The sequence below is a fragment of the Rhincodon typus genome, chromosome 3, assembly GCF_021869965.1.
Source record: "Rhincodon typus isolate 14 chromosome 3, sRhiTyp1.1, whole genome shotgun sequence".
Classification (NCBI taxonomy): domain Eukaryota; kingdom Metazoa; phylum Chordata; class Chondrichthyes; order Orectolobiformes; family Rhincodontidae; genus Rhincodon; species Rhincodon typus.
In genome coordinates this window covers 30,868,217-30,882,895 of record NC_063334.1, presented here as the reverse complement: position 1 = coordinate 30,882,895, position 14,679 = coordinate 30,868,217, and the positions used below count along the sequence as shown (strand labels likewise).

The following is a 14,679-nucleotide window of genomic DNA, read 5'->3' as shown; positions in this document are numbered from 1 at the left end:
AAAGGGAAGACAGAATATTTTGGGCTTTTGAATACAGTGAGCAATGTCACCAGCAGGAGCTGCTCACCTCTTTCAGGTTTTGGAAAGGGGCGACTGCTTTATAACAGCCTTTATAGAATGAGTTCCACTACTAAAGTGGAAGTTGGCAACAGATCTAGAAAGCAAACAGAAAAGATAAAGTGCTGCCTGGATTATTTTTAGTTAACTTCCTCATTGGCATTTTGCACGTTCCCTCCCTTTCTGTCTTTACCCCCCTCCACACACACACACACACACACACACACACATCCCCCATAGGTGCAATCTCTTGTCTGCTGCACAAACTGTACAGCAACACTTTCCCACATGCGGGTCATCGCTACATATCCTCCCAGTTGGTGAGGCCCCTCTGTCATGACCCTAATCTAGGAGGAGCAAACACCCAGAGGCACGTCAAAGCTGAAAAATGATAGACATGCCAACTATCCCTCTACTCAGCTCCTTTTAACTGCACGTACAAGGCTTGTGACAGCAGCGTTTGGAGAAAATGCTGTTAAATTACAGCTGAAGCAAGGCTTGTGATTGAAATGAGTCTTTACAGTACATCGAACGGGCAGTAACACTCCAGCAAAAAGTACTCCTGCTCACCTCCCCCACTTCCAGCCACTACCTCCCCTTTTCTTCAATCTACCTGAGTGTTATAGCTACGCTCTCTTAATTGTGACTGCACTGTTCTGTATCACTCTTCTAGGATGGCAGAGGCTGAACTGCAGAAGCAAAGACTCCAAGCCATAGCAGTAAGTCAATTCTCTCTTTTATTCTTTCCAGCAGACTTGTAACTTTTTGGCTTGTTCAGTCTATGTGTCATGTGCCTACCTTTTTAGGAGACAGAGCTGGAAGGAGGCAGGCCATTAAAAGAAGCCAGCTGGGGTGTGAATCTGCCTGTACTCTGGAGGCACTTTCACTGATAGGTCATAAGAATCTCTAATAACGATGTGTTAATATGCGCAATGGTCTTCTGTGTTGAAGCAGGTCACAATTGTTATTTGCGTGTTCGTGTTGACTGTTTCTGTTTAGTTATGGTTTTCTTTATAACGTTCCTTCCCCAACAGTAATCGGAATCTGTTTTTGTTTAAAAGAAAGTAAAATAGGCTTAAGTCTGAGGTATGTCACAATTTTTTTGAAGAAAGAGAGAGATTATTACAAGATCTTGAATTCTGCACTGGATTGTTGTGTCTGATTAAAAGCAGAGCAATATTTCTGAAAACTTGCCCTGCTGAGAGTCCAACTCTAAACTTCAGGCTTAGCTTTTGAGTTTAACGCATTGAGAGCATATAAACCAGCAATTATCATTGTGTTAATGGCTCGTCCCTGAAAATGAGCAACAGCCTAACTGGGATTAGTTTGTAATGTCAAAGACCATGGAATGTGCATTAAAGTTTTGATCATGTGAATGCCTTGCAAAGTTGAAAACCGGTTTTATTTTATGTAGAGCATTGGTTTTTCTTTTATTCTTCATTTTCAACTAGAGTGCTATCATTTTAAAGTGTGATTACTTTAAATTTTTTGTTCATTGCTCTCTTAGAACAAACCAAAACTAAGAACTTGTCGTTTAAAATCCTCTTGCAAAGATCTGACTGCTGCACGCAGAGGGCCAATGATCTCTTATTCGGTTTACTACACGTGTTTGTCACAGTTTGATGTAGTCCTCTGGTATTGGAGATTTTTTATATCAGTACTTAAAGGGTTCTTTTTGTTTGAGCACTAACACAATACTGTATGATTTTATGGGGATTTTCAGCAAGGGCATGGAACAATAATAGTTAAAATGATGGAAAATCCGGTATATTTACTAATCAGATGTTGAATGGTTTCTTTATATCCACACTTTCTGTTTCACCAAGATCTCTACTCTCTGACCTTGTTGCATCTTTCATCTCAAATGTTCTCCAATTAGCGGTTGTGTCATCACCCGTCAGCCCGAACCTTTGGAACTCCTTCCTCAAATCTCATTGCTTTGTGACCCTCTCTTGGTCCCTCTTTAAGACATTGCTTAAAACCTACCTTTTTGATCAAACTCTTGGTCATCTGTCTTTCTTCTTAAGTGACGTGGAACATGATTTTTCACACTAATAGTCCTGCGAAGTACCCCGAGTCGTCATCTAAACGGCACTATAGCAATGCAAGTTGTTGTTTCAGCTAATTTTGAACTGGAACTGATTTAGTTTCCCTTTCAGCCATGTGTTCCTGCAGTAAATCTGTTGTTATTAGGCAATAAACGCATAGAAGAGAAAGATGGACTTTTCCTGTCTGATATGATAAGACCTTTGCTGGAGGTTTCAGCAGCAACAGCCTTGATGAACAACTGAGGAGGGACTGGAAACAGTCTGATCTGGAACTAGTATTTTCAGGGAAGAATTGGACACAGGGGCAGGCTTTTCTTGCGTCCCTTCACCAGAATGCAGAACAGCTTGAGTTTGATTTCCATCCAGAGATGTTGACACAGATGATTTTAATTAAAACCGCGGCTACTTTGCTGAGCTGATTTATATTACTGCAGAGAGAACGGTTGGGTAGGAGGAGCCTTGGGGAATGTCTAAGAATAGCTGTTTCTGTGATTGGGACAGCTAGTCAGCAAGACTGAGGGCAAACTGCTGTAAAACTGAGAGTCTAACCAAATGTCCTGAAGCTTCAACTGTGTGACATTTGCTAGGCTTGGAGACATGGTATCCCATGTCTCGAAGAATTCAACTCTGGGGGCAAAGGTTTCCTGGAGAAACAGTCCACTAGAGGCCTCATGAAATTCCTTTGATGGACAAATGTGGAAAGAATATAACGATATTCTGAACCAAGTTCAATTTTGACTTGTATATAAAAGTTGTTCTCGGCGGCAAGAATCTAGCTGTTTCCAGTCCTCACCACAAAAGAAAAATGGCCATTTCTTCACTCAACTCTCAGATATTCAATTAATATTTCAAACCCAACTTAATGAAATACTTATGATTTATAATAATCGATGATGTTGTCTCTGAACTGTTACTGCTATTTTTAACGTATGTATGACAGGAAGGAAATGCATTTTAAGAAAAATTACTTTCGTGGATGGCGAAAACTGGTTTGTATGGTAATATTGTGGCCTAGAAGCTATCAGCGATATTTTCAAATGCGTAACGTATTCTCAATGCTGTGTGCCAGGGCACTGTTGGAATTGTGCAACTTGTGCTCCTGCATGGGAAATGTGAACCAGTCAATGGTCCTGAGAAGTTCCAAAATGCTTATTTATAAATAGCAACATACAACACAGAATACGAAAAGGCTTTTTGACCCATCTAGTCTTCACCAGCTCTTCAGCAGGATGACAAAAAGTAAGATAAATAGTGATGCACAAATTTCAATATTTTTTCATTAGCATTTTCTCACAAGTGCCCATCAAAGGTGAATCATTTCACTTTAATTCGGTCGCATCATTTCTGAGGAATTCATGATTCAAAGTGGAGTTTGAAAACAGTAGACTGCGTGGAAAATGTCTCCTTCCTAATTCCACTTGAATTCAAACAGCAATCCGTTTTCACATCTCAAATCACAATGTTTGTTTCACATGATGATGAAATAAGTTTGTACCTAATTATTTCCTAACATACGAACAAGGAACAAGAGTAGACCCCTCGGTCCTTTGAGCCTGCTCTGTCATTCAAGAGGATTTTGGCTGATCTGATTTTAACCTCAACTCTACATTCCTGCAAATCTCTTATAATCTTTCATTCTCTTGGTCATCAGGAATCCATCTCCCTCTGCCTTAGAAATATTTTAATACGTACCAATATGATGTTTGGGGAGTGCACTTTTTGGGATGCAGATGGTAGCACAAACTGAGTAATAACTTACTGCTTGAGCCAAGGAGTGTTTTCCAGTCTCTCATTGCTGGCATGTTTATGTAACCTCCTCTCTTAATTGTGTTTAAATTTCTGAAACCCCAGCAATATCCATGTTCCTCCCACAACCTCTGCATTCCAGTCTTACACTCAATTTATAAATAGCACATGTTCCCACTATGTCTCCCTGAGCTTAATATTCCCAGATTTCATCTGTTGTCCCACTCACTTTTAGTTTAGAGAAGGTACTTTATTTTTTGCCAATCCTCTCCCAAAGTAGACTTCAGGAACCCAATTGTATCTCATTCACAAATACAATTTCATGCCATACAAAGTGTGTTGCATGATGGACTTACTGCACCCTCTGTCAAAGATTGGGACAGATCTTGCCTGGACTATAACATTTTTTTTACAATTATCAATTATCAATGTGCAAATTTGATAGCAAGCTGAGAGGTACATCGAGTTACAAACCTCTGGAACTTTCTGGTCAACTCCCAATTCTGTGTTTTGTTCAAGCAACATTTGCCCGTAATTTGATTGCTTTTATGATCTTTCTAAATTTACAAATTAATTGTCCATTAAACACCACTCAGATTTAGGTTCATTACTTAACAGCATTTTTGTACCTTGTTAACATTACAAACTTTGCTAATGCATTAATATTGTTGATACAACTTTTATGGATCAGAAAAGGGACAAGTTAAACTGCAATCTCATTCAAGAATGGAGTAAATTGGAGATCTTTAAAATATCACATTTTAAGTGCTGTCATTTTTCTTACTTTTTTTGTCTATCTTTTAATCTAACCTTCAATTCCCTCTCTTTATTCCTCTTTCTGTATCTGATTTGAAACATATTCACCTTCCTTAGCTGAGCAATAACTTGCAGTTACCATTGCTCACTGAAATATGCTATGTCTCATGTTGTCAAGGCATCTTTATCAGTTCCCATTTCCAGCTAACTAAATTTGAGATGAAGATTGAGGGAGAATTTCTATCTAATGGCGTGTGCCATGATCTGTCCCACTCCAGCAAGATCTGGCTTAGTATTTCCACAAAAAGGCTGTAAAGATTCCACATAATAAGAAATAACAATTACACATTCAGGCATCAGACAAGAAGATGGAGTAAATGTTCCCACCATTTCACGCTAGTATAAAAACACTAAATGCAGCCCATATAATGCATACAATCGTCATATCTGCGTGCACTGTGCTTTCAATCAGAACAGTCTGATCACAAGAAATAATTGGCAAATTGAAATTCGACACAAATAAATGAGAGATAATACATTTGGTTGGAAGAATAGGAAAGTCACTTACTTGGAAGGCACAGATCAAACCGGTATAGAGGATCAATGGGATCTCACTGTATAAACATCTCAATCACTAAAAGGTGCTCAATTAGCTCAGAAAAGAATTATTACTGGACTTGGTTACAGACAGATAGAATGGAAAAGTAGCGAAGTTGTTCTGTACCTGGTTGAACCTTGGTTAGACTGCATGTAATTCTTTCTGCCATAGTATAAAAAGGATATAGATATTGGGGAGAGTACACAGAAGACTAATAAGGATGATATGCAAAATTTCCCAGTATACTTACCAGGAAAAGATTCACATGCTAGGTCTTGTTTCTCTTGACAGGTGATCTAAGAGAGGTCCTTAAATTACATTAGGAAAGGTTTTGATAGAGTGGATAAGGAGAGAATGTTTCCAGTTGTGGGGAAGAGGACAGCAATGGCCATCAATGAGAAACTGTCACGAATAAATGCAGTAGGGTATTCAGAAGGAACGTCTTTATCCACAGAACATGTTTCCCCGCTGAGTGATTGATGTGAATAGCATAGATGAATTCAAAGGGATGCCAGGCAAAAAATTGAGGCTTGAGTAGGGCACAGACACTAACTGAATGCCTTGTTTCTGTATGTCCTATGTAAACATGGAGTGTAAAAATGAATGTTGCATGGAGGGGGTGAACATTTTTCCTCATGTCATCTTTAATAATTGTCTTTTTTTAAAAATTAAACAAAAGATTGGTAAATAAACAAGCAACAAAGCATAGTGCAACTGATCTTGGCACCAAATTAAGTCATCCGTATCAAGTATTCTTGTCTGGTAAAACGTACACACCCCAAACTGAACCTTTCCATGTGGCCCCTGCATGACAAATGCCACCCATGCCACTGTCAACTAGACTGACTGGTGTGTTTATGTCTCCCTCAAAATAGCAGACAAAGGAATGTCCTACAAAGGAGTTTGTTCCTTTGTCTGTTGCTACAAGCAGCAATTTCTAGCCGTACATTTCTGAAATACTACAGCTGAATATGTTGGTAGTAACTGTTCTATAGTTGAGGCCTAATTAATAAGTAGAATGGCTAACATTTCACTGAGGTGTATCGCTTTAAGATGTGCAAAGGTAATTGGAAAAGAGTCATGCAGGTTTTGGAGATGTACTAACCTAATCCTTTGTTCTCGCTCTAATTTGCAATTTTCCATGAGGGAATTCTGTTCCAGTGATCACAAAATAACTTCATAAACAACTAAAAATAGCTGCCAACGATATTTTGCTAGGCTTTGCATCAGTAGAGCAGGACAATCCTTATTGTGCTACCCCCACCACGCACCCCTCCCAGCCCATCTTGACTCAATCATAGCCACTGTTACCCTAAGAAGCTTCTTCCCTCAAACACAACCTATCACCTCAAACCAACCTGTCTATCAACTGGCCTAGTATTGCAGATCTTCAGTCAGAAAGGCTCCATTGGAACACTTACACGTTGTCTTCCAATTCACCGAGGAAAGAAAGTACGTGTACAGATCTGGATATTGATGCCTGGGCCTCATTATAATTAATCCAACACAGATTGTGAAAAACTGGTGATTTATGGACTAATTTCTAGGCCTATTTGTATCCATGCCTCATCTTGTCAAACCAGTTTTCTTCCTCTTCTCGAAAACACGTTTTGCAAATGCATGTCATGTGATCTGAGACCCATATAAAAACACGGGAATATTTACATTCACAAGTATGTCTGTTAGGAAAGGGATGATTGGATTACTTTTATCGTCTCTATCCCTGTGCTCAGAGATAAAATGTAACCGAGCACCTTTCCACTGATCTTGCCAACTCTGCTTAGGTGTATTCCTGGATATTCTATCCATGATCTCCCACTTTCAACTATGCTGCCCTCATACTCCCATCATTCCTTCCTCAACATGGCCACTGTCATATTACCCCTGGCCTACTAGAAAGTGAGTTCACAGAATTTTGAAGGCCTCTATTGAACCTGTCCTTACCACTCTTAAACGGTGCGTTCCAGTTACTAGCCATTCACAGGATTAAGAGGTTTGACCTCCTGTCACTACTGTTTCTTTTACCAATTATCTTAACTCTGTGCCCTCTTGTTTTTGATCCTTCCACCAATGAGAACAGTATTTATCCATGTCTACGTAACTGAAGTTTCTCGTCCCCCTGAACTATCATGAACTCAAACGAAATTATTTGCATTTTTAACAATTTCCCATTGGCATTCAACTGAACATTAATCTCCAATTTCAGGACAATCCTAGGCAATTATCAGTCTGCCCCCACCCCCTTTAGCTTAGATCAGCTAATTTGACAAACACCAAGACATGGATATGAGCCCTTCTCATGTTTCCAGGTTCAGTCTAACATTGGGCAGTGCATTTTATGCATTTGGTATCCGAGACACAACAGGTAGAGGTGGAGACTAGGAGTCCTACTTGTTGAGCAGCAAGGCAGTCCTTGCCTACTGTAGTTCAGTCCTGCTAGTTGCCCCAGTACTTTCATCATAACTCCTCCAACTCATGAATCTTCACTCATGTACAGGGCAAGCATACAAACAATGATGTGTTGCACCGGCAATGGGTTAGTTTCACAACGTTCCCACTTTGTGACAACAAGGTGCAGAGCTGGATGAACACAGCAGGGCAAGAAGCATCATAGGAGCAAAAAGGCTGACATTTCAGGCCTAGACCCTTCATCAGAAAAGTAGTTGTTCCTGGGTCCCGGTCCAGAAATTGCCGAAACGTTATAACCTCCAGAACATGCAGAAGACCGAGATGAACAACAACCATATCTTTACACCAGCCACTAATAAAAAGGAACTTGAGATACACAATTTTATTAAAACAAAGAAAATTAGAGGGAAACAATCCATGAGACTTACCTTTGACATGATAGTACACAATAAAAAATACCAAGAACATCAAAACATTAAAAATAGTAACTAGGGTAGGCCATTTGGCTTTTTGTACAACAGGGCTATAGCAGATCTTCTACCTGAACTCTACCTTCTGCTATTACCCACATGAATCCCCAGCACCCAAAAATCAATTTCATTAGTTAATGTATTTAATGATTGAGCATCCACAGTCTGTGGGGCAGAGAACCCCACAGAGTTCCAACCATCTGAGCTCAGAAATTTCTCATCTTGTCAGTTCTAAAAGGTTGACCCCTTATTCTGAGACTGTGACCTCCTATTCGAGCTTCCTCAGTCAGCAGAGGGGAATATTTTATCAGTATCCACCCTGTAAAACCCCTTGTTCCAATCACTTCTCCATGGAATTTATAAATTTTGTCTTCTCAATCTCTCCTCATTGGAATGCCCCTCATGCCAGGAATGCCTAGTGATCCTTCATCGCAGTCCTTCTAGGGCACATAATTCTTTCCTTGGGTAAAGAGACTAAAGCCACTCACTGTATTCAGGTATTGTCTCCCCAATGTCCTCTATAACTGTGGTAAGAATTTTTACTCCTCTATTGTAATCCCTTCACAACAAAATGAAGAGTCTACATAGTCTGGATAGGTTAAATAAACAGGCAAAACCTTTGGCAGATGGGAAAACATGAGGTTACACACTTTAGCAAGAATATAACAGCTGAATATTATTTAAATGGAGAAAGGCTGCAGAAAGCTGTAGCACAGAGAGATTTGGGGGTCCTGGTGCATAAATATCAAAAACCTAGCAGTTAATAAGGAGCACAAATGAATCGTTGACCTTTATTTCAAAGGGAATGGAATATAAAACTAGGAAAGTCTTGCTAAAACTAAACAAGGCATTAGTTAGACCACACCTAGAATATTGTAAACAGTTTAGCTCTCCTTATTGAAGGTAAGATATATCAGCATTGGACGCAGACCAGAGAAGGTTCATTGGGTTGATCCTGTTTATGGAAGGATTGTCTTATGAGGAGAGGTTAGGTATGGGATGTGGGTGTCAATTGCTAGGACAGTATTTATTGCCCATCCCTAATTGCTTGGAAGCAGTTAAGAGTCAACCACACCACTCTATGGTCTGGAGTCACATGTAAACCAGACAAAGTGATCATGAGACCAGCTTTTTTCATCCCAATTTTTTTATTGAATATAAATTTCAAAATCTGCCATGATAGGATTCAAGCCCATTTCCCCAGAGTATTAGCCTGGAGTTCTGCATTACCAGCACAATGACGTTTAGGCTTGTACTCAATGAAGTTTAGAATAATGGAGGAGACCTTATTGAATCACAAAAGATTCTGAGAGGGCTTCACAGGGTAGATACTGAGAGATAGAATCTCCCACAAGGGGAACAAAGGCCAGAGGATATAATCTCAGAGCAAAACATTGCCAGTTAGGACCGAGATGAGGAAGAATTTGTTCTGTCAGAGGGTAGTGAATCTATGAAATTCTTTACTGCAAAGGGCTGGTAGAAGTTGGGTCATTAAGTATGTTCAAGGCTGAGATAGACAGATTTTTAATCAGTAAGAGAATTATGGGTTATGGTATAAAGTCAGAAAAGTTAACAATTAACCAATCAGCCATGATCTTGTTGAATGGTATAGCAGGCTCAATGGGCTGAATGGCCTACTTCAGTTCCTACATCTTATACCTTCCTAATTGTTTGTTGTACTTGCAAGTTAATTTTCTGCGGCTCATGTATGATGACATTCAGGTTCTTCTGAATGCAAATATTTTCCAGTCCACTCCTAGAATTTCTTTTTCCAGTCCGCGTTTTGCAAATTCATTGTCTCAGAGATCAATTTTTGTCCTTTACTCTGTGGCCTCTTTCCCAGTGATCTAGACAGAGTAACCCGCCACAGGAACGTCCTCCGCTTGAACTCCATTCACTGACCGTGTGCACCCATCAGTCCTGTTCCTTTCTTATCGGTGTTCAAGTGTGGAATATTTTCCATTTCTCTTCTTTTCCTCCCAGCTGACCTCCATTTGTGGTGGGAATAAGGTTGTGAACTCTGAATGGACATGTTCCTGAAGGTTTCATCGCAGGACTGCCTTCCTTCACCCTCTTGCACATCCACTCCTCTGTCACTCTCCATTGTTCATTTGGCATCCTTGTAACATGCTGCCCTGTATCCCACTCAGTAAATGAATAGACTCCTCATGACTCAGTTGGCTGATGCCTCACTGTCCGACAACTGCACTTCTCCACCATGTGCCTGACCCTACCTACAGGTGACCCGTTCTTTTTCTCCTGGGTTGACTTAAAGCTGTATCCTAGAGAGTAGTCGCTAATTCCCAGAAACTCCATGCCAATCCCAGAGAAGATGGGAATGCTGTAGGACAAGTGCAACTGGATCTTTAAATATATGGAAGCTTTCAAACAGGATGTGAAGGACTTTGATACATGCAGCATTCAACTTTGAAGAATGGTTTTGTGTTCAAGCGCAGAGACATCATGGGGAATCAGACATCATGGACCAGTACCTCAATTGTGCATTTTGACCTGTGCATGTGACACATCCAACATAATTTTATGTTGGATGAGCTAATCAATAGGCAGCGGGCATGCTCAAGGTTAAGTAAAACCTCTGGGGATAGTGGAATGCTGAAAGTTGAATTCTTGTGCCACATATGGGATACATAAGCAATGCAAGAAATACTAGAGGTCTTGCGAGCCACTTTAATAGTTAGCAATGTCCCTTTAAGCAGTTGTAACTGGCATACGCTGTCTCAGCTGATTTATTGACACATATTTTTCCAAACGAAAGCCTTCTATAGTGGCGTCTCCCTCAGGACACTGCCTCAGGAGCTCGGAAAACTCCCAGACAGCTGTCAGCCCTGTTTCCAATACTGCACATAGTTGTGCTGCTAAGACAAATGTGTTTGCAGTATATCAGTCTTTTTAGTTTAGCTTGAAGGAGTATTACAACCATGATCTCAGCATTGAATAGCTTCCATAAAAATATGATTTAATGACCTAAACCTGTGTAATGTTTATGGCAAAGATACAGCGACAGCAGGCAGTAATGTGGCCAGAAAATAGTTCTTGTTGCTGCTATGATAGAGGCACAAAACCCATCATTCTATCACTTGGAATCAAAAATAGCAACATTGGTGGCCATGTTTTAACATAAGCATTAGCTCAATTTGTTTTAATGAGTTAATATCTCTGCTAAAACAGTAAGCAAAATGTAAAGTGGAACCATCAGAAGTGCAGAATAGGACAAATGGGAGAGAATAATGTTGAGCTTCTTGAGTTAAAGCTCAGGATGAGGTAATGAGCTGTCAATTGCAATGGTTTGTTGTAAATGAAAAATAGATAATTACATGGAGTTACATTGCACTTACAGCACAGTAATAAGCATCTCGTCTGTTATCGGTTTTTATGTTCCACAAATACCTTCTGCTATCTTACCCTAACATCATATCCTTCTATTTGTTTCTCCATTGTGCACTGATTGATGTGGTTTCTTTAGTCAAACACCATTCTCAATATGATGTCGTCTGAATACTCTCTATATGTCATGAAACTTAACATAAAGACTGGGTTCTCCTTGAGACAGATGTCTTGAAATTTATTAATGATACTAACCGTTACAAGATCTCAGATTTCAATACTCTGGGTTTATTTTTGGATATTCAGGAGTTAACAGCAGCGTTTATAACTTTACACAAAGGTAACATATTCCTAAGGCTATATATCATAGAAGGAGATTATTTGGTCTTTGGGGCCCACGTAAATTCTTTGAAACAGCTATTTGATTAACCCATCCCCCCTGCTCTTTTACTCATATCATTGCAAGTTCTTCCTTCACTAATATGGATCCAATTTCATTTTGAAAATTACAATTGATTCTTCCTGCACTACCCTTTAAGCAGAACGTTCCAGATCATAACCACATGCTCAAGAAAAATCAGCCCTCAGCCCCCCTTCTGGTTCATCTGACAGTTAACCTTAAATCACTAACAAAAACAGAAATTGCTGGAAAAGTTCAGCAGGTCTGGCAGCATCTGTGGACAGAAATCAGAGTTACTGGTTCAATTCCATTGACACTTCTTTCAGAACTTTTTTGAAGAAGGGTCACTGCACCCGAAACATTATTTCTGCTTTTTCTCCACAGATGCTGCCAGAGCTGCTGAGTTTCTCCAGCAATTTCTGTTTTTGTTTCTGTTGTTGTTTGATTACGAGCACCCATAGTGTTGGTTATACCTTTAATCTGTGGCCTTCTCTATCATTATCAAATTATCAAGTGCTAAAATCTTAAAATGTCAGGCCAGTAGAAACTACTGCCGGCTGAAGATTATTGGCAGGCAAATGTCTGGTGCTAAGACCATTAGGTAAATGTTATTTGGTGGTGGTAGTACTTTAAGTCATGGGTGAAGTCGGGTACTATTTTATGTTACTATAAGACCACCTGCATTGAAATCAGTATTGGTATTATGAAAACATTGCAACTTCTGCAACTCTGACATTTAATATAAGACAGATATGCTGAATAAAATCTAGAGCCAAAACATTCTCCTTCCCTTTACTCTTAGAATCCCTACAGCGTGGAAGCAGGCCATTCAGCCCATACCAACCTTCCAAAGAACATCCCTCGCAGACCCACCCCATCCCTGCATTACCCATGGTTAATCCACCAAACCTACACATCCCCGGACACCGTGGGAAATTTAGCATGGCCAATCCAACTAACCTGCACATCTTTGGACTGGGGAAGGAAACTGGAGCACCCAGAGGACACGCACGCAGACAGGGGGCAAATGTGCAAATTCCACGCAGACAGTTGCCAAGGCTGGAATCGAACCCGGGCCCCTGGCGCTGTGATTCGACAGTGCTACAGCCGCTGTGCCACCCAAACATGTTCAGTCAATAGTTTTCTCCTTCCAAATCACCAGATCCCCAGGTTAGATCAACATCAGGGCATTCAAGAAATGTTTAAAAGAGGAACCTTCAATGTAAGATGCAGGCACTGCTGGAATCTTAACACATGTTTATTTATTCATTCTCAGGATCTGTACATAACTGGCAAAGCCAATAGTTACTGCTCATCCCTAGGTTCACTTGAGAAGAAAGTGGTGAGCTACCTTCTTGAGTCAGAGATAGTGGGAACTGCCGATGCTGGAGAATCCAAGATAACAAGGTGTAGAGCTGGATGAACACAGCAGGCCAAACAGCATCAAAGGAGCAGGAAAGCTGACGTTTCGGGTCTGGACCCCTCTTCAGAAATTTCAGTTTTCCTGCTCCTCTAATGCTGCTTGGCCTGCTGTGCTCATCCAGCTCTACACCTTGTTATCTCAGCTACCTTCTTGAACTGCTTGTAGGCAGTGGATATACCCATGGTACTGTTAGGGAGGGAGTTTCAGGATTTTGATCAGGCCAAAATGAAGTAATGGCTGACTCAGGTCCAAGTGTGGAACTTGGAGCTGGCAGCTTCCCCTGCCGTCTGCGTTGTTGTAGGTGGCGGTGGTGGTGGTGGTTGCTGGACTGTGAGGTGCTCAAATTGATGTATCAGTCCCTTCCCAACTTTGTTTCTGGTGTTCAAACAAATGCACAGTTGAGAATGACTCATGGGAAGGAGGATAGGTCTGTTTCTAAACCAACATGATGCAAAATTCATAAGCTAGCACATTTCAGATTTTAGCTGATGATGCACAGCTTGTACCTGAGTATTCAAAGGGAAAGTGCTGGAATGCTGAGCTCGGACTTTCAAAACACGATGAAGAGCAAAACAAAACACAGTTTTCAAAACAAAGGCAACCTTTATATTGTATGTGCAGAGCTCACTGAAAATCATTATCATTCTCAAATCACTCAACAGAAGCATCACACATAAAACCATAGCTATAGCTTCCTAACAAATTCTAAATTGGTCCATATTGTGGATATGGTTGCATTGTGAATTAGAATAATGTTTCTGTAACTTTTCAGTAACTGGTAATAAATCTAACACAAATTGGTAGTTTACTTTTACCACCACAAATGTCAAAATCCACAAAGAGGTCACGAGAAGAATATGTGTGAGGAATGGATGTACCACCCATGCATTTATATAACAAATTTCACAAACTCAAAGTGTCCTAAAGTATTTTACAACCAATGAAGGACTTTTAAGAGAAGCCACTGTGGTAATGTAGGGAAGACACCAGCCAATTTGAGCACCACAAGCTCCCACAAACAACAATGTGATCATTGCCAGATCATTTACAATTTAATAAAATAAAGAACTGTGGGTGCTGGAGATCAGAGTACACATAAACAGAAATTGCTGGAGAAACTCAGCAGGTCTGACAGTATCTGTAGAGAGAAAACAGAGTTAACATTTCAGGTCCAGTGACCCTTCTTCAGAACTGGGTCATTCAGGGAGAGGTGCTCCAGGATTTTGCAAACAACCTAAGACCTAATTCAAGCAGGATACATTCTTAGAACAGTTGGGACACATCCTGTTAGATGTGTGCACTAATTTCTACACTCCTCACAACACCCCTCATACACCCTCCTCCCACACACACCCACCCACCCACCCACACACACACACACACACACACACACACACACACACACACACACACAAAATTTGCCCCCA

At 40.4% G+C, this 14,679-nt stretch overlaps 1 protein-coding gene across 2 annotated transcripts in view; it reads left to right on the top strand.

The window, feature by feature from the left end:
- The first annotated feature begins 711 nt into the window (after positions 1–711).
- The window catches only part of palm2akap2 (palm2 and akap2 fusion), a 157,449-nt gene continuing 143,481 nt past the window's right edge, over positions 712–14,679 (top strand). For both annotated transcript variants that reach the window (XM_048592658.1, XM_020533326.2), the window contains exon 1: positions 712–776. In XM_048592658.1, coding sequence (XP_048448615.1) covers positions 732–776 — 45 coding nt within the window. In that variant the 5' untranslated portion in view covers positions 712–731. The remainder of the gene's footprint in view (positions 777–14,679) is intronic.